At 30.6% G+C, this 20307-nt stretch overlaps 1 protein-coding gene across 2 annotated transcripts in view; it reads right to left on the bottom strand.

The window, feature by feature from the left end:
• The window catches only part of LOC143079459 (neurochondrin-like), a 28034-nt gene that overhangs the window by 5958 nt on the left and 1769 nt on the right, over positions 1-20307 (bottom strand). Inside the window, exons 2-14 of one of the 2 annotated variants that reach the window (XM_076254804.1) lie at positions 17882-17998; positions 12312-12419; positions 11449-11548; positions 10710-10795; positions 10086-10150; positions 9433-9563; positions 7165-7292; positions 4247-4312; positions 3139-3214; positions 2585-2754; positions 1744-1929; positions 1246-1367; positions 55-640 (exon numbers count right to left, since the gene is read on the bottom strand). In XM_076254804.1, coding sequence (XP_076110919.1) covers positions 55-640; positions 1246-1367; positions 1744-1929; positions 2585-2754; positions 3139-3214; positions 4247-4312; positions 7165-7292; positions 9433-9563; positions 10086-10150; positions 10710-10795; positions 11449-11548; positions 12312-12404 — 1809 coding nt within the window. In that variant the 5' untranslated portion in view covers positions 12405-12419; positions 17882-17998. The remainder of the gene's footprint in view (positions 1-54; positions 641-1245; positions 1368-1743; positions 1930-2584; positions 2755-3138; positions 3215-4246; positions 4313-7164; positions 7293-9432; positions 9564-10085; positions 10151-10709; positions 10796-11448; positions 11549-12311; positions 12420-17881; positions 17999-20307) is intronic. The other variant, XM_076254805.1, reaches the window with a different exon arrangement.

Raw genomic sequence — 20307 nt, 5'->3', positions numbered from 1 at the left:
AAAAATCTAAATTCATGCACATTGAAAAAAATTCTTTCAAAACTATAAACTTACCAAAATATCCTCTTCAAATTTTTCTTCTAAACCATCAACACAATTTTTAAAGTAAAGCGATAAAACAGATTGTAAATCATTGTCTAATAAAATCTTTCTGGACAAATCCTCTGCCGTCATGTGACAAAATCCTGGTAGTAAAAATCCAATCAAATCTACATTGCGGATATTAATGTCTCCTGATACTGACGTACCACTACTGGTATTGTTAGAACACACGGATTGATCACTTTTGTTTATTTCTAACTTTTCCGATTCCTCACTATTTGTACGTGTTGAGTCACTGTTTGTGGAATCTTGATTAACTAAGTGATTATGATTAGAATTGTCAGATTCCGATGCATCACAAGAACATGAGTCTTTGACGTCTTCAGAGGTAATATCACTATGGCTTTCACTACTATCCTTGCTGAGGTCAACATTTTCTGGAATGGTATTATTTTCTGTTTCTTCCTGAGTAATAGTACAAGATTCCAGTTCTGATGATAGAGTTGATTCAGAACGATCTTCTGTGTCACTTTTGAATTTTACAGATTTTTTCTTTAGAGAAGGTCTTTTAGTCTTTGTGCATTTCAGTTGACACGTACTAGAAAAACAATAAATAGAAAATGTTAGCATATATCTTGGTAAAGTGGCTCAACCTTTTTATAAGTAATTTCAGATTGTTATTTTTTTTATCAATGTTTTAATCCACAGAGCCTTTTGAAATTAATCATGAAAATATCTATTTTTAATGGCTTTACTTCAGAAAAAGGTAAAATGAAATGATTTTACCTCTTCAAATGTCATGTGCAGTACTGATTTGTTAATTCTGACTAAAAATGTCAACTATCAAGGAAAAGTGAAATGTACTTTTGAAGTCAGATTGGCTTGGCAGAATACATGTTCAGACTTATTAGTGATATTAAATCAAAGACATGTGTTTGTAGGATTCCATGTTTTATTCACATTTAAATACTACAAATGTAGTAACCAGAGCAATGAATCTTCAAAACAATTTGCGGGTGACCTACTATGTATTTAAAACTAAATTTATTTCCAGTTGCAGTCAAAATTATCTCCCCTTTATTCACTTTTCTGATCTGACCATCGTTTTCTTTTATACTGATTACCAGTTCTTTTCAAGAATATACTAAAATATTTGACACCGGCAAAAAAAGCATGGGGCATCCAGGATTAATAACATCTTACCATAATTTAAGAATAAAAGGTAGAATTTCTTGTACTCTGGCTTTCAGAGCTGAAGTCTCCTCTGCTACCCAAGATCCTAATACTCTAACTGAAGCTAGTACTATTTGACTGGGATCAACTCTCTGTAAACAAACAGAATTATACATTTGTCTAGCAGTGTTGAAAAATGGGCACAAGTTAATATCTAGATCTTAACACAAAGACATCACAACAGCAGCAATAAAAGTGTCAATTTTAATCAAGGGTATCAACCACTACATAAAGCATTCAATTATATTTCACATATCAAAAAGCATAGTGTTTCTTTTTCATTTTTAGAATTAAATCAAATTTCACACTTGTACCTTTTTGATAATTCAAAACTTGATGCAGCATCAGTACATTGAATATATACCATGTTTAGACATACCTGTCTATTGTCCTATAGAGGTTATTCATGTTGTAAGGTCGCTGATAAAATTGACATATATTCTAAATACAATATGATTTGTTCTTTACCTGTATTTCTAGTTCTGACTGCTCCCTTAGATAGAATATAACTGAATTAAATGCTCCTTCCATGGCTGAGTGAAGCTGTAAAACCTGGTTTTCATCTAGTTTTAGTGATGGAGCAGAGGTCATGTGACAAATTATTAATTCTAACAGGTTATAACAGGACACCAACGTATCTGCTTTCGATCTAATCTGTAAAGATACATAAACATTTTAGTCATTATGACATTTCTGAACAAATAAAACTAGAACAAGTTAAGCCAAGCATCAAATTACAGATATCACTAAATCATATTTTTTCTGAGTGGCAAAGGACACAACTGTACACAAATTCAGCCAGTATATTATGCGAATAATAAGGTGTATGTGGACATTAATGCCCTCGAATAAAGTTTGAAAACACGGTGTACAGACGGAAAGAATGGAAAAAAAGAATAACGGAAAACATAAAGGGTAGCACTTAATGCCCCAATGATATATTTTAAATGTCACTGAATCAACATGCTATACACTATCCATTAATAAAAGAAATAATTTATATATTTTTTGTAGTTTTAACTTCATCACTCAGTTTGTCACTAGTTTGACAATACCCATTCCAAAGTAAGATATTCAAAAATATTTGAACTAACACACATCTAAGTTGCATAATAATTTTTAGCTCTCGACTATAATGCACCTTAATGCGATCTAGCCAACATAACTGGACATCACAGAAGTTCTCTTTCACTTTTGAAGCAAAACGAAAAATGTCTGACGCCCCAATCTTAAAGTTACTGTTTTATGATAAGAATAGTTGAAGTGTTGCAGATAAGTGATATCAAAGGATACTTGAGATTTACTGTACCTGATCTGGATTAAGATTCTCTAATGAGATTCTAACTTCTATACAGCTGAGATGGATTATGACCAGTAAAAGCTTACAATCATCGCTGTTAGGTGGTAATATACAATCTACACCTAGCTTGTCAAGGACACTTGATGCCAGTCTGAGGGCAGGGTCTCTCTGTGGCTGACCTATGGTGAAAAAAGCAAAGCGATTATTATCACCTCTGCTCTGCACCTTTTAAAAAGAACTTCTCTTCATAATATTATATGATGAAATATTTGAATATATTTTTCTTGAAATAATGACTTTCTAAACTAATGAGTCTGAAATTAATGACAGCCTTGGATTGGGCAATAACATTTTACTGAGTGCTCAGCTGTAATAGACTAAAATTTTAACTCACCTAAAATCTTTTAAAATATTTTTTTCTTTTCAGTTTTGCTTTTAAAAATAGCTTTGCATTTTATATGGCACATATAAAATGCATTAACCAAAGAACTGTTATAAAATGCAGTTTTCATATTGTTTGTTATCTTTCCAAATTGAAAACAAAAACAATGACATAAACTCACCTAATTTACTAGTAAACATATCTGCAATTGCATGCACCAAAGATTTAAACCATGTTCTCTGTAGGGACTTCTTAGCCTGTAAATAAATAAATTCAAGCATTTAATAATATAATATATTGTCTTTGAATATTTTTTTATATATATGGTATGCTTACACATAACTGTCATTGTTTTATACCACACATTTGACAACATTTACATCAAAGGATTTAAATGGAATTTATATTGATTAAATAATATTAAAAACTATATTGTATTCTTTTGAATATTTTTTTTATACAACACCAAATATGAGGATCGACAAAATCTATAATAATATGAGCCAAAACTCATCAGTTTTTTTCACAGCATAAATAAGAAGAAATTTTTGCATAAACTATGGCTGATAGAATTGTATAAATATGGTTAATATGTGAAATCCATGAGGTTTTTTTTTCAACATTAGTATAGAATGGAGTTCAAATGATATCAATACTGTTGATGTTAAGGTCAGACGATTAGAATTTTTTGAAAATCAAATTTCTGTAGAACAAAACCTGAACATTTGATAAATGATAAGTTGTTCAAATGCCAGATCAAAGTGCAGAATCTTATTATGTTAAAATCTTTAAAATAATCAGCAAATTCATTAAAAACCTTAAATCCTATGTACTGAGTAGTGAGAGTGCTATCTTCTATGAATAAGAAAGAACCTATACTTCAACTCTTTACCCAATGTTTCTACATTCTATATATATGTGAATTCTTATTATAAGGCAATCTATATATATGTGAATTCTTATTATAAGGCAATCTATATACTGGTAATCAACATTTATTTTAAAATATTGCTTTTAGAAACTTTAAATAACAATATTTTACACAGCTACATTGAGTGAAATCACAGAAATGAAATATCTTCCAAAATCTATTTCACATTTTTTTCAAGTTTAAACTTTAATACTAATTTACTTGATAATTTACAAATTGAACAAACGTCTCTGAATACAGAGTGTAGCATTTTCTTTTCATAATATGTAAGCAATAAATTTTCAATTTCTTTAGAACTTAATTGATAGACTCAAAGTGGCAGATGCTATAGGTTTATGATAAACAAATGAGTACTAACCACATCTTTAGGTAAAGATGACACTATGCCAGACACAACAGCACATAGATCAAACTTTCTTTCATCCTAAAATATAAAGGTTATTTGAAAAACATCTATATATACTGTGTTATAGTGCTTAACATATTTTTTAAAACAGATTTTTCAGGTCTGATCAAGAATCTGGTCTTCTTTCAATGTTATCAAAAATAACCAAATGCATTTGTAGTCTAAACGTCTTTTGATTTAATTCAAATTAGATAAAAAAATCTAAGGCATTTAATATGCTTATAAATGTTCATCATGCATTATAGGATTAAACACATTTTTTCTGGAGGTTATTGATGTGTAAACCGGGGCGATTAACTCACAAACTGAATAAAAGTCCGAAGGTTTTTTATGTTAGGTTTGTGAGTAAGAGCCCCGGTTTACACATCAATAACCTCTAGAAAAAATGTGTTTAATCCTTATAATTCTTCAGCCAAACATTTTTTTGTGGTTGATGGCTACTATACATATTTACCATCAAAAGCACAATGGCAAGTCGTAACAAAGAAGTACGTCGCCATCTTGACTTTCTAAAAACCATAAATGTCCGATAAATGAAATAGCACCTTCCTCAAAAACTTCATTGTAATTAAATTTTTTCCGAATTTGATGCGTACACGTAACGAAATAATCTTTCCCTTGAAAATTTCCATTCGTATGACGTCGTGTTTTGCCATGACGTAAATTCGGCAAATCCTTCATGAAATTTCGCGGAGTTTTATTAAATTCAATTTTTGTACATTTTCGAAGCTTTAGTGCAATAAATGTATTTCTTTTTTTGTGTGTTATATATGCACTAGAATAGTCACAACTGTTATGCAATTGTTTTTTAATCTCAATTTTCTGAAAATCCCGGGATCACTGCAAGCTTGTGTATCGCGCATGAATAGATTACAAAAGTAGTTTCTGAAACATGGTTTATCGAAGTGTAAACTTAGAGAAAAATTCTAATTGACCAATCCAATTCAAGTATTTATAGATATGCAAATCATATAAAAATTATTGTAAAGTATATCAGAAAATCAGCATTGGTTACACAAATTTTATAATTTTATATAACATTGATGGTTTGCAGTATTGAAATCATCAACTATAGGATTTTTCTATTTTTATATACATTTTTTCTCAAGCTAACCAGTCATGAATGGACAATGTTGTAATATTCACAAACACCTACATTCATTTGAAGCTAAATGGATTTACTTTTAGCTTGCTAATAATGTTACATTGCATTGGGTGCAACAGTCTTGATTTGCGCAGAATAGTAAATGTTACAAAGGCTTTAAAGAATCTGCAAATTGCCTAAGGGCTGTCCTAGAATTAAAAGCAGGCCCTGAGGGGCATGTATGCACTTTATAGACCCCAACCACCCATATTTTTCCCACTTTTTTACTTATAGTTCTTAAAATAATTCTTAAGAAAATGCAACTATGGACGTTTTATTAATTTGAGTGCCACCTGATAAATTTTGTAACAGCCATTAACAAGAATGTGTCCATAGTCAGGGTTCTCACTAGGAATTTCCTGGGACTCATCACTTTTAAAAATGGTGAGTCCCAATAGATTTTGATGAGTCCAGGATGCAATGCAGCATGTAATTTTTTATGTCGTAATATAATGAAATATGACAAAATAAACTTAAACGATGGGTGTTAGATCGGTAGTTTTTATTATATCTAGTTATTGTTCATTTCTAAATATATAAATTTAACAGACTTCTTTCTGGGTCCATAAATTCTTGGTGTGGGGCTACATTTAAAAAAAAAAAATAGGTTTACCATAAAGCCAGAGTGCCATAAAAAAGATTAAGGCGATAAGTAGGTTATTTTTTCTTTTTGAAAATTATGAATGGACTATCTAATAATAAAATTAGTAAAAGAATTTTGGTGATTTTCAGTTATCAAAATTTAAATGACAAAAAAAAAACTTATTAAATTTACCCTTCTCCTTTACACCATTTTTCCAAATAAATTTGTGTAGATTGAATTAAATATACCAAGTTTAACAATTTTCCTGGCAATCCTATATCAGCTGTTTATTTTGAATGTCTATAAATATCCAGACAGGGTTGTCTGTTATTTAGTTAATTCCCACAAGTGTTTTTACGGCCAAAAGTGAACATGTGACATGTTTGTCAACAAAAGAAAACATGTGGTTAAAAAATTCATTTAATTTCTGGATTATACTGCTTTAAATAATTTAGTTTGGATTTATATGCATTCCATTTTAATAAGGTACAGTCAAGCATTTGTATTCAAAATTTCTTTTTTTTACTTTTCTGGGTCATGATCATTCATTGGATGTAACCTTGTTCAACCATGCAGACAATGAAAATGAATCAATCAGCTGTCAAAAATATTGATCTATGCATGCATCACATAGATTTTTCAACATCGACTTTCAGTTTAGTTTCTTGTCAAAACAATATCTAGTAACAAATCTTCTGGGCAAAACAATGTGTTTGGAATTCAGGGTAAACAACCAGGACATGTCCCAGGGACTCACGCGTATTAACGAGAACCATGCATAGTACATGAATGCCCAACTCACACTATCATTTTATATGTTCAAAATTAAAACTGGGGTCAAAACTCTAATTTGACATTTAAAATAGAAAGATCATATCAGAGTGTTCATGCATGTGTTCTAAATTTCAAACTACAACTTCATCAAATACTACTATCACCAAAAACTTTAACCTGAAGCGGGACAGATGGACCAAAGGACGAACACACAGACTGAAAAGCATAATGCCCCTAGGTGGGTCATAAAGATTTTTTTTAGGAAGTAATATGTTAGCTCTCACTTTCAACATATCCTGTAGCAATCTGATAGGTTGCAAAAAATCAATACACATATATCATGTTGTTATCTATCTAGTTAATACATACCTGAAAAGTTTCCAGTTGTTTACAGAAATGTTCTAATACAACCTGCATTGAGGGAGTATCTTTCTTCCAAGCATAATCTCCACACAGTTGTAGAACTGATTGTAAGATAATTTGTCCTTTTTCACACCCTGTATTAAATAAAATTTTAAATGCAAGACATGCTGAAGCTTTTATAGAGTTAATTTGTTCATGAATAAAAGGAAATGCAGGGTATTCAATCAAAAAGACAACAACCAATTGACACAGAAAAACTAGAAACACTTGGAGGGCAAGCTAATGGTCTTCAAGAAGACAAGTGCCTATACAACACCGTGCACATAAAAAAGTTGTGTCAGAATAGATTCCACACATAATTCAGAGAGCACTCAGCCCCTCTTCTACCCTTTAATCAAGTTCTGGTCATTGTTTTGATAATTGTAATTTGGAAGTTTTGTAAAATGTTTTACTTGAACATAAGCTTTCAAAATGCAAGTTTGTAAGAGGTTTTACTTGTACACCTAACTTTCAAGATGTAAGTTTGTAAAATGTTTCACTTGTTCACCCAAATTTCAAGATGCAAGTTTTTAAAATGTTTTACTTTCACACAAAACTTACAAGATGTATACGTGTACATCAAATTCTCAAGATGTAATTTTGTAAAATGTTTCACTTGTTCACCCAAATTTCAAGATGCAAGTTTTTAAAATGTTTTACTTTCACACAAAACTTACAAGATGTAAACGTGTACATCAAATTCTCAAGATGTAAGTTTTGTAAAATGTTTAACTTGTACACCAGCTTTCAAGATGCAAGTTTTGTAAAATGTTTTACTTGTACACCCACTTTCAAGATGTCAGTTTTGTAAAATGTTTTACCTATACACTTACCTATACACCCAACCTTCAAGATGTAAGTTTTGTAAAATGTCTTACTTGTACACCCAACTTTCAAGATGTAAGTTTGTAAAATGTTCTACTTGTACACCCAACAATAAAGATGTAAGTTTTGTAAAATGTTCTACTTGTACACCCAACTTTCAAGATGTAAGTTTTGTAAAATGTTTTACTTGAACACAAAGTTTTCAAGATGTAAGTTTGTAAAATGGTTTACTTGCACACAAAACTTTCAAGATGTGATTTTAGTAAAATGTTTTATTTGTACACCCAACTTTCAAGATGCAAGTTTTGTAAAATGTTTCACTTGTACACCCAATTTTCAAGATGTAAGTTTGTAAAATGTTCTACTTGTACACCCAACTTTCAAGATGTAAGTTTGTAAAATGTTCTACTTGTACACCCAACTTTCAAGATGTAAGTTTTGTAAAATGTTTTACTTGTATAACCAATTTTCAAGATGTAAGTTTTTAAAATGTTTTACTTGTACACCCAATTTTCAAGATGTAAGTTTTATAAAATGATTTATTTGTACACCCAATTTTCAAGATGTAAGTTTGTGAAATGTTTTACTTGTACACCCAACTTTCAAGATGTAAGTTTTGTAAAATGTTTTACTTGAACACAAAGTTTTCAAGATGTAAGTTTGTAAAATGTTTTACTTTTCGCCCAACTTCAAGATGTAAGTTTTGTAAAATGGTTTTCTTGCACACAAAACTTTCAAGATGTGATTTTAGTAAAATGTTTTATTTGTACACCCAATTTTCAAGATGTAAGTTTTTTAAATGTTTTACTTGTACAACCAACTTTCAAGATGTAAGTTTTGTAAAATGTTTTACTTGTACACCCAACTTTCAAGATGTAAGTTTTGTAAAATGTTTTACTTGTACACCCAACTTTCAAGATGTAAGTTTTGTAAAATGTTTTACTTGTACACCCAACTTTCAAGATGTAAGTTTGTAAAATGTTTTACTTGTTCATCAAACTTTCAAGATACTGTTATTTTCTGCTAGACATAAAGCAACCAACAATCAATCAATCAAGAAACTGTTTACATCAATTATTTTTTTTGTAGTAAATGTTTATATTATTCTAAAAATTGCTATGGGATAGGTATTGCAAAAATTTAAAAATAAAAATCCCATTTGAAATTTGTTAGCAGTATTTTTTTTAAATCACAATAATAAATGTCCATTGTTTGACAATCACATTCAACAATTTCTCAGTTTACAGTATTAAAATACAAGAATATATGGAATTCAGATGTTTTAATCAGTCTCTCTATCAATATTTGAAGTTATTCAAGCAAAAATTTTCACTACAAATTATTCATTGCATTATTGATTCATGTGTTTAAATAATGATTCTATTCTAGAATGATCTGATAAAGACCTACCAGGTAGATGTTTTGTGATAACTTCTGACAAGGCAGTAACTGTCCCATAATCCACCAGTTTTATAGAACCTTCTTCTGTTTGTGCAAAAGCTGACAGCAAATCATAACAATCTATTATCATATCTTCCTGACTGGAAAAAGCAACGAAAGATTATAATTCTTTTTGTAAATACAAGATTTTTAAAATAAAACTTCAAATTATGCAAAAAAAAAACATTTATTCACCATGTTTCCTTAAAGTTCATAAAATGCAACTTGTAATTGTTGTCTTTTTTCACCAATCATGTCAGTTGTTGGTTTCTTTGTAGGCAGGGTTTTTAACACTTGAAAACATATAATAGTTTATTGCTTATCAAACCATTTTTGGGAAGAGGTGTTAAATTGTCCCATCAAGTAAACTGAAAATAAATCATTTAAAAAATATGTTTTTCTGAAGAAATGAATATAAACCAACTAATTTTCAAGATTTTTGTGAGTAGAAAAATACTGCGAAATTTGTTAAACTTGAATTTTCCTTATTATTCTAAACTGATCTTTTGAAAATAGCAAATAAAATCACTGTGAAATGGGTACATGTAAGAAGAGCTAAACGGGAAATAAAGTGTATGTGAAAATAAGTTGATTTACAGTATATGTTGAAAGTTATATATTACCTATCACTGTCTGTTATGATGTCATTTATACTTCTAAGATTTTTATAAACTTCAAATTCTAATACCTGAAACAAAATCAAATATGATAATTGAAAGGAAAAAAAATAACGTATTTTGTTTTAATACATATTTTTTTCCCATAGATTACTTTTTTTATGTTTCCCATACAGAGAAAGAAAATAGTACCTGTTAAAGCAATGACATTAAAAAAATAATTGGATTATCTTTAAAAAATTTGGCTTGATTTTGAGTATCTTAGAACAAGTTTAAAGTTGGGTTTTTTCAAATGTTTGAAATAAGAATTTAATCTTTGTTTTACTACTACATTTTCACATGTTTATTCAACAACAAAAAAGGCCTTCACAACATTTTTTTACAGTAAATCACAGATAACATTTTCCAAAATGCTTTTCAAAGGAGAGACTTAAAGTTAAAAAGAACGGTAAAAATCACAGTTTCTGGTTGTGAGGCTTGTCAATTTTCTTGACCAAGGTTGGCGGTTCTAAGGGTACTACAGATTCCCCCCAATAAAAACTAATAACTACGTAATTTGTATAGCATTAGGGATAAGAAAATTTGTATTTAAAATGTTCCCAGCTTAGTAAATGTGTTAGTAATACAAACCAGCTGATTATCCCCACATAATCCTGATAGAATTTTCAATGCTAAACTTCTGTAAACATCTACTTCACAATCTTCTGGAATGTTTTCTGCAAATAGAATAATCATTTACCAGAAAATTCAATAAACAATCAATTTTTCTATTACAGTTAGTTTCCTTATGCATGCAGAGCAAGACTTTAGATCCCTTGCTTGCTTAGTTTGTATATTGTACAATTTTATTAGGATAATGTCCAATCAAATTTAAGTATAAAATCTACTGATTAAAAATGCCTATATATATTGTTTGAAGATGTCAAACTTGATTACAAAGCTTGATTTAGCATTTATATTAACAGCGCAAGCAAGCATACCAAAGTTTTACTCTACAAGCGTTAGGAAATTAGCTGTAATCAGCCATTATTTATACATTTATTAAAAATGAAACAATAAATTTCTTGTGAATATTTTAGTTTGTAACTGGATTTGTATTTTTTTCAATCGATTTATGAGTTTCGAACAGCGGTATACTACTGTTGCCTTTGTTTATATGATTTTTCTGTTGTTCACTGAAATGACAAATTTATGCTCATTTGATTAAACGATACATTTAACAAAATGAAAATGTACCTTTCAGATTTGGATATTAAATTAGCATTTATTGGTAAAAAAAATTATGTCAGCTCAGTCTGTGAGGCCAAGGATTTGTATAGTCTTACTATACAAATCCTTGGTGAGGCTGATCTTAAAATTACAATCTTACTTGATTTCAATAATCTATTGAAGAACGTTACTCCAATGGCATCAAGTGCTCTTTTTCTGTCTTCCAATGACAACTCTTTGGCATTGGTTGTCTTTGCAAACTACAAATATCAAAAGAATGATATGAAAATAATTAGTTTGTTTAGTGATTGGCGAAGCTTTCAATACAAATTGTTTAGTGATTGGCGCTGCTTTCAATACAAATTCTGTCATTAAGTTTTATTTGGGTAGGATGGGGACTTGTATGTTCGTGTTAAACTTTTGACAATTGAAGAGTAACTGCTACTCTCTTGCACGTAACTGTCAGATTAACCTGGTCATTTCTGATAAGAAGAATTTTATTTAGAAACTCCAGCTACAAACATCCATGCAGTGCAGGCACAGTGTCTAAAAGTAGAACTGATATCAACTAATAACTAAGACAACTGATCAGCTTTAAAGGTCTTAGTTTAATTACTGGTAGAAGAATTCTTATAATGACAAACCTCTGTAGAGATCCTAGACATACTGCACAATTTACACAAGAATACTGTAAACCAACGTATTTACACGGATACTTGATTTAATTCATGACAACTTCTCAGCTATTTAGTTTTGCGATTTTCTAATTCATTTGATGTAATCCAATAAGGAAAGATCGAGGTTTCAAATATTTGCAATGATTTGTATTTATGTTATTTTTCTACTAGCAAAAGTCACGAAATAAGTTGGTTAACAGTATACATTTTGAATGCTCAAAGATGAATGATAAAAGATTAATATAAAGTAATGGCAATACATGTACAAATGCACCTGAGTAGCTAATAAATTTAATACATAAAGCATTGTGAGATAATAGTATATAACATGTATGAAAAAACTTACCAGAAGCAAGGCTGCAAATTTTTCATTATCTGTCTTAGAATTTTCAAGTACAGTAAATGTTTTTCTTATGTTTTTATCTTCAGATGTTGCCATGCTATGAATAGTATCCTGTAAAAAAAGATGTGATAAGTAGTTTATAATTTGTATCCACCTCCATACAATACTGTTTTTTCAGACTTGGTAGGGGCCACAAGAATGCCAACTACAGAGGAATCCCATATAGGGCCAAAAATAAAATATTGTTTCTTTCCCCTCCCCTGACCGACCCCGTAAAATCACTGTGACTTGAAAAAATTTATTGTGGCCATTCTTGTCAAAAAAAAAAATTCTATGTTGGTTTTTGGTGATATCTTTCCGATGCTGCAGTCATCGACCGTTGGTTTTTTGTAATACCTTTCCGATGCTGTAGTCAACAAGCATTTTAATTCAGGGCATTTTTGCATTGAAGAATCTATATGATTCGGAATCAAGGAAAACAAACATAATGCATTGCCACATGATTTGTGTTGTGTGCAAGGTTGATCTTTGAAAATAAAAAATCTGAAGCATCTTTCAACCCACTGAGTGCACCTTGATAGACTTTGTCTTTAACCTCTGTTCCTGTTGAAAGGATAAAATCTTTGAGTAAAAATGGTCTGAATCGTGCTTTGTAATCAATCTACTTTGTTTTTCGAACATGTTGGGGACAAGTGACAGGAAATATGGAATACGTGTATTCCCTGCTTTCAGGGCACCTCCCTGATTTCTGGTGTAAAAAAAAACCAGTTTAAATGTGTTTTTACTTTTCAATTTATGGCATGAAATTTACAAAAGGGCACGTTTTAACGTTATAACTGCATCAGTTGAATTTGTAAATACTAAAGTATTCTAGGAACAACAAAACATGAATAAGTGAAGCCTTGTTTTTTCTAGAACTCGAAAAAAACATACAAATCTTTTGTTTAGGAATCAATTGACCAAGCTGCATGATCCAGGTGGAACTGAACATAACTGAATTATGTTCACTTCTATTGACAATTTGTATTCATTGAATTTTAATTACCAATTGATTAACATATCTTTTTGTCATCTCATAATTGATGATCAAGGTATGCATTGGTGAACAAAGGAATTGTTTTGTTGTGAGCTATGCATCAAATTAGACTTGAATTAAGCTTGAGTTTTAACGTTCTATCGGTAAAATTGGCATTCAAAACGAAAGAACTAAGTGTATACCATCAGCGGTTGTAAACGAAGATGGAACTATTGATACAAATAAAAATAATGTATTAAACCGCTGGAGAGATGATTTCAAAAACTTATTTACCGAGGATTCTAACTTCGCAATTCCCGATGAACAGGAAAATGTACATGAACAACGTGATATTTCTGCATTAAACGAATCGATAACTCGAGAGGAAGTAACATTTGCGATCATAAGTGCAAAAAAATAGAAAAGCCACGGGAATAGACGATATTCCGGCCGAGGTTCTTAAAAACAATTCAGCAGCAGAATTGCTGTATACTATTATCAGTGGATGTTTCGATCTAGGAATAGTACCGTCGGAGTGGAATAGAAGCATCATTAACCCTATATTAAAACCAAATTCAAATGATGACAGGAATCCATTGAACTATAGAGGAATAACGTTGATATCGGTTCCGTGTAAAATTTATTGCATCATTCTTAATGCACGGCTCACAAAATGGTTAGAAGACAACAACTACTTAAGTGAAGAGCAAAACGGTTTTCGGAAAGGTCGAAGTTGCGAAGAACACATTCATTCACTCTACCAGACTTTGAACGACAGGAAAATTGCACGGAAATCAACTTTTGCATGCTTCATTGATATGAAAAAAGCATTCGACACAGTCAATCGAACATTATTATGGTATAAGTTGCGAAAAATTGGAATACAAGGCAAGTTTCTTAGTGCTGTACAATCCCTCTATGATAACGTCGAATGTACCGTCCGTGTGAATGACGATCTGACTCCATGGTTTGATGTCACGAGTGGCGTAAAACAGGGATGTATTTTATCACCATCTTTATTTTCGATATACATTAACGACCTTGCGGAACGTATTAACGCCTTAAATTGTGGAGTACCAATAGACGACTGCCAGATGAGTATACTACTGTACGCAGATGACATCGTATTACTTGCGCCGAATGAACCCTGTTTACAGAAAATGCTTGATATTGTAACGGAATGGTGTGAAGCCTGGAAATTGTCGATAAACGATAGTAAGACGAAGATAGTTCACTTCCGACCACCTTCAATAGACATTTCGCAAAGTACGTTTACATGTGGTGGACATACTTTACTTTTTACCGACTCATACAAATACCTTGGTGTATGGTTTGATGAACACTTAACATTCCAGAAAAATGCAAAAGAACTATCTAAAGCCGCCAGTCGTGCTCTTGGTGCATTATGTGGAAAAGTAATAAGAGCTGGAGGTATGACCCATTCTGTATTTACTAAATTATACAACACAATGGTAGAACCAGTTCTTCTATACGGAAGTGGTGTTTGGGGATATAAGGACTATAGTTGCATCTCATCCGTTCAAACTCGAGCATGTAAATTCTTTCTGAATGTTGGAAAACACACTTCAAATCTATCTACAAGAGGTGACATGGGTTGGACATCATGTAAAATTAAACTGCAGAAATCGTGTCTTCGGCTATTGTGCAAACTTCACAGACTTGAAAACAATCGACTCCCAAGTAAAGTTTGGCGTTGGGCGGCACGACGACGAAAAGGTTGGACATTCGAGGTCAACAAACTTGTGACTAAACTTGATGTATGTGGTCTTATAAGGGACACATCTTTATCCACAAAATACGTTATGAAGATAATTAATGAAAAGCTAGAACAATTGGACAATCATCAATGGTGTGAAGACATTTTCAACGACCGTGGTACATTAAACGGAAACAAACTCCGTACATACAGACTATACAAACAAACAGTAAACGTTGAGTCATATGTAAAAATGAACATTCCACTTAGTCAAAAGAGATATATGGCTATGTTTCGAGCCGGCTCGTTACCTCTGGCCTTGGAGACGGGTCGCTACTCCAGGCCGCAAGTTCCAATTGAAGATAGACTTTGTATATATTGCGATCTCGGACATGTAGAGACTGAGAAACATTTTCTGATGGTGTGCCCTTTATATGCAGATATACGATATGATTTATTTTGTGAATGTAATTATTTAATTGAGAATTTTGAAACAATGCATATGGACGATAAGTTTATATTTATAATGAGATCCGAGCAAATTCAGAAATGTCTATGTAAAATTTTGCAGAAATGTTTTATGAGAAGGAAATTATTTACATTTGATTGAAGAAGTACATTTTTATTTTGATAGCCTAGTTTTTGTCTAAGTTTTAAACATTAAGCATATTTGTTTTTCTCAAATCTTTAAAATAAGGTATTTTTATTTATTGAGATTAATATTTTTATTATATTTATTTCTATTTTAGAAGACAATTGATAATTTTTTAATAAGAACTCCTATAGTGTTTTTCATATAATTAGTACTATCATTTTATATTTTTACAAATAGTTTTTTTTTTTTGAAAGCGATTTTGAAAAAGTAATTTATTAGATTTTTAACTCTAGAAATATTTTATACAAATTTAACATGCAGTTTATTGTAAATATGTACATGTATGCTTTTAAAGTGTCTCATAAGTCAAATGTTTGGCTGGGCATTGATTGAATTTTTAAAGATGTTACTTAATTTACTTGTATATATGTACTGTATCAATCGATGTGTGACACTCAAATAAAATATATATTTATTTATTTATTTATTTAACTAATAACACAATTGCTATCATTAAACCTTGTTATCACATGTAGAATGTGCACTTTTGTAGATTTCAAATGAATAGGAAAATAGGAGGTCATTGTATACTGATTTTAACACCAGAAAACTGGGGTGTACACTGAATACAGGGAATACCCCACTTTTCTTGACTTAAGCCTTACATGCAGTCAGGGGTACTACTTGTACAAGTTATTTTTATTTACTTGAAGAAGTAAAAAAATATACACATATAAGTAAATAAATAATGTTTGAATAATCTCCCCTTAATTTTCTTTAAAATTTACTTGTATAAGTTAATTTTTCTTAAAATCCCACAAAAGTCCTCAAGTTTTGAGATGTAAAATCATGTCTTTAATGATTTTTCCCCGGTTTGCTCAATTTTTTTTATCTCATTAATTCAACAAAGAAACTGATTGCGCAAAGGTCTTAAGTATTTGCGCAAGGCCTTCAAAAATTGCTCCTTGGGGATTGTAAATTAGCAGTGTTCTGAAGATAACAGACAAATGGGATTTTCATTGTTCATGAAATTACTTTTAATTGATTAGTAAAGACATCTGCAAGGGGCAGGTAATTTAAAATTCTATTAGAGCAAAGAAATCATAAGAATTCAATAAAAGAAGATGGGATGATTTTTACTTCTACAAGTAAAAAAATCTGAATCACAGAATGTCTAAGGGACATAACTCAGCCAATATTTTTGTTTACCTATACAAGTAAATAAAATTCACTTGTATAAGTATCCTACAAATTTACTTAATATATACAATGTAAGTATATTAATATTACTTCTTCAAGTAATTAAAAATAACTTGTACAAGTAGTACCCCTGACTGACATGTTGAATTTTGTACAAATTCAATATAGGAAAATTATGCCAAGAAATAAAATAAAATAAAATAATTTGCCTACCTACCTACCCATATCCTGACAACCTCAGTCGGGGGAGGGGAAACACAGATATATTTAATGTTGGCCTTGCTATTTGGTGTGCCATTGAACTTAAATGTGCCTGAGGCAATGTTGTCTGAATGTCTGTCAACTTTGAAGCATAAAGATAGTTGTCTTGACTTAAAACAATTGTCTCTTCATACCCTTGTTGATTATCTAAAGAAATGTCTAGTGCTTCTAGACCAGAAGAGGCAGTTGTATCATCTTGATTAGATTTCTTTTTATAGAATAAACAGACATTTTTCAATGTGACAACATTTTTCACCCCGGACTGAGGTTTAACTCTACTTTTATTTACTTTTACTTAAACAGAAATTGTGCAGAGGGTGCTCCATCAAGAAACTGAAAATATTCGGGACTGAAAAGAATCCTATTTTCCAAGAACTATTACCGACTGGAACAAACTACCGGATAACATTGTAAATTGCACTTCAGTAGAATCTTTCAAATCTTCAATTTCAAAGCATCCATATTAACTCAATTATAAAATCTTCCTTTATCAATTATACAAAACATTTAATTTCTTTTTAACTTTTCCTTTTTTTTCCTAAAAATTGTACATTTTTCAATCTATGTGACTTGTCTTGTTGTAGGTTTCCTCAAGTGACATAATCTTCAATTTGTTGAAGGCGGTTATCGTCACTAAATGGTAGAATAGAGAGAATAGAATAAAAAAATCTCATCTGAAGTATTTTACAACTATTTGTTAATAAACACCAGTTTTAATTTGTGGAGAAAGTTGAAGTGACCAAAAAAAAAAACTGTCCTTTGCAGGATAATGCAGGAAAACTTACAATTATGGTTAATATCTAACACCCATGAAACATACAGGGCTAAACCTCACAACTCCAGTGTTTACTTGCTAGTGATGCAGCAGTTGTACTTCTTCGCCCAATCAGACACAGAGGCCACTAAAGAACATTGTGAACATTACATAAATAAGGCCATAAGTTTTCTAGTATGAATTGTTTTACATTGTCATTTCAGGGCCTTTTATAGCTGACTATGCGGTATGGGCTTTGTTCATTGTTGAAGGCCGTATGGTGACCTATAGTTGTTAATTTCTGTGTCATTTTGGTCTCTTGTGAGCAGTTGTCTCATTGGCAATCATACCACATCTTCTTTTTTTATAAATTGTGAAAAATTTTACTGTTACTGTTGAGAGTGAAAGTAGAAATCATTACCAAAGTGAAAGTGGGTAGAAATAAAAATATATTCAAGACTAAATTATATTCTCTAGGTATTTAAGGGGCCCGAGCTCTTAAGAGATAAAGCAATAATGCGTTTTCTAGGACATGCATTAAAAAAATAATGGGCTCTTCATTCTGAAACAATGAAGAGCCCAGAAATTCTGGGGAAGGTCTATTAACAGGACAGATAAAACCAGGACAGTTATTTTCGATACGTTTTTATCTGTAACTTTTGTTTTACTCAACATATTGTTAAAATTTAAATTGCATAATAAAGAACATGGTATTTACTTATATTATTTGCAAAAAATATAAAAATAAATAATAACTAAGTTAAAAAAAATCTGCCAGGACAGTTTAATTTTATGAAAAAAATGGCTGAAATTGCCAAGAAAAGTTTACTTATAATTGAAATATTTTTCCCAAAACAACTGTCTGGCATAATATTTTTGTACGATTATAAAGATTATGAAATAATCATTCTAAAAATCTATAATTTAATATTTTTTTCAGCTTTTAAAGGTAAAAAAATCTGCCAGGACAGTAGCCTTTCACGTTAGAAATTTTGTTGAAATTATTCCAAATACAAATACAAAGTTGAATAACTTCTTCAAAATAAATGTCTGGTAAACAAATGTTAGTTCATTGGAAAGTTTAGAATATAAGCTTTATGAAAATATAAAATTATATGAACTTTTATGTCATTAACACCAAAAAAATCTGCCAGGACAGTAGCCTACTCCGCTAAATTTTAAGAAACAAATGGCTGAAATTGTCGAGAAGAGTTTACCTATAATTATTATATTTTCGACAGTACAACTGTCTGGCATAATATTTTTGTATGATTAGAAAGATTATGGAATAATCTTTCTAAAAACCTATGAATTAATATTTTTTTCGTCTTTTAAAGGTAAAAAAATCTGCCAGGACAGAAGAATTTTATGTTTGAAATTTTGTTGAATTTGTTCAAAATCAAAATATAAAGTTTAATATCTTCTTCAAAAAAAAATTCTGGTAAACAAATGTTAGTTCATTAAAAAGTTTAGAACATAAGCTTTGAGAAAATATAAAATGATATGGGCATTTAATTCATTAACGACAAAAAATCTGCCAGGACAGTAGCCTACTCCGTTTGAATTATCAGCTGGACATTAGTCTCGATGCACCAGAGTTATCGTTCTTACAGCCAACAATAACGACTCTACATATGCATATGGAGCGTCTGGATAATCGAGACTAGCTGGACATTAGCTTAATATGCTACATGTTTTATCAATGGCAGAAATAAACATTATTTTTAATCATAAATAAAATGGTATATTTATTAACTTATCTGGCTCTTTTTTGAAATGATAATTAGGACTAAATCATTAAAAATAAAACTATAAAATAAAAACAAATTTGCCAGGACAGTACTATTACATAGGAAGAAGTGAAGAATTCTCAAAGATTTTTTTTATTCTATTCAAAGTGTTCAGTTTGAAATTTATCCGTGATAGAGTCATTAAAGTGAATATTTCTAGAAAACATATACATTTATATGTTTTTATATTCGGTCAAAAGCTCCTTAGAGCTTGTGTTGCTTATTTGTACTCATGCCGAATCAAAATAAAGTTTTCTTATCTTATCTTATAACATAATTATATTGGTGTGGTTATTAAAACACTATTAGTTGATTTAATTCGATTTCTATTCATTGTATCAAAGACAGAAGATATATATCGGATTTATGTTTTGACAGTAATAAAAACTTCAAAGTCACTGATTGACCAGTGTCAAATACTCAAAAGGTGTTTATTCACAAATAAGTAATGTGTTTAGCGCACAGGAAAGTGTCACTTTTTTATCCTCTTACATAAAACTGGAGAGTTTCCAAATGTTGCATTTTTTAACTTCTTTTTGCAATTTACACCTTTACATGTTTTCTAATGAATCAAATTTGCCATGCACAGTCACAATTCAGTACATTCCACAACACTAGTTAACCTTTTTCAAAAAAAAAATCACGAGATAAGCTATACTAGTTCTAG

The sequence above is a fragment of the Mytilus galloprovincialis genome, chromosome 6, assembly GCF_965363235.1.
Source record: "Mytilus galloprovincialis chromosome 6, xbMytGall1.hap1.1, whole genome shotgun sequence".
In the NCBI taxonomy this organism is placed as follows: domain Eukaryota; kingdom Metazoa; phylum Mollusca; class Bivalvia; order Mytilida; family Mytilidae; genus Mytilus; species Mytilus galloprovincialis.
The sequence above is the reverse complement of the archived record's forward strand: the minus strand, read 5'-3'. Positions and strand labels throughout refer to the sequence as shown.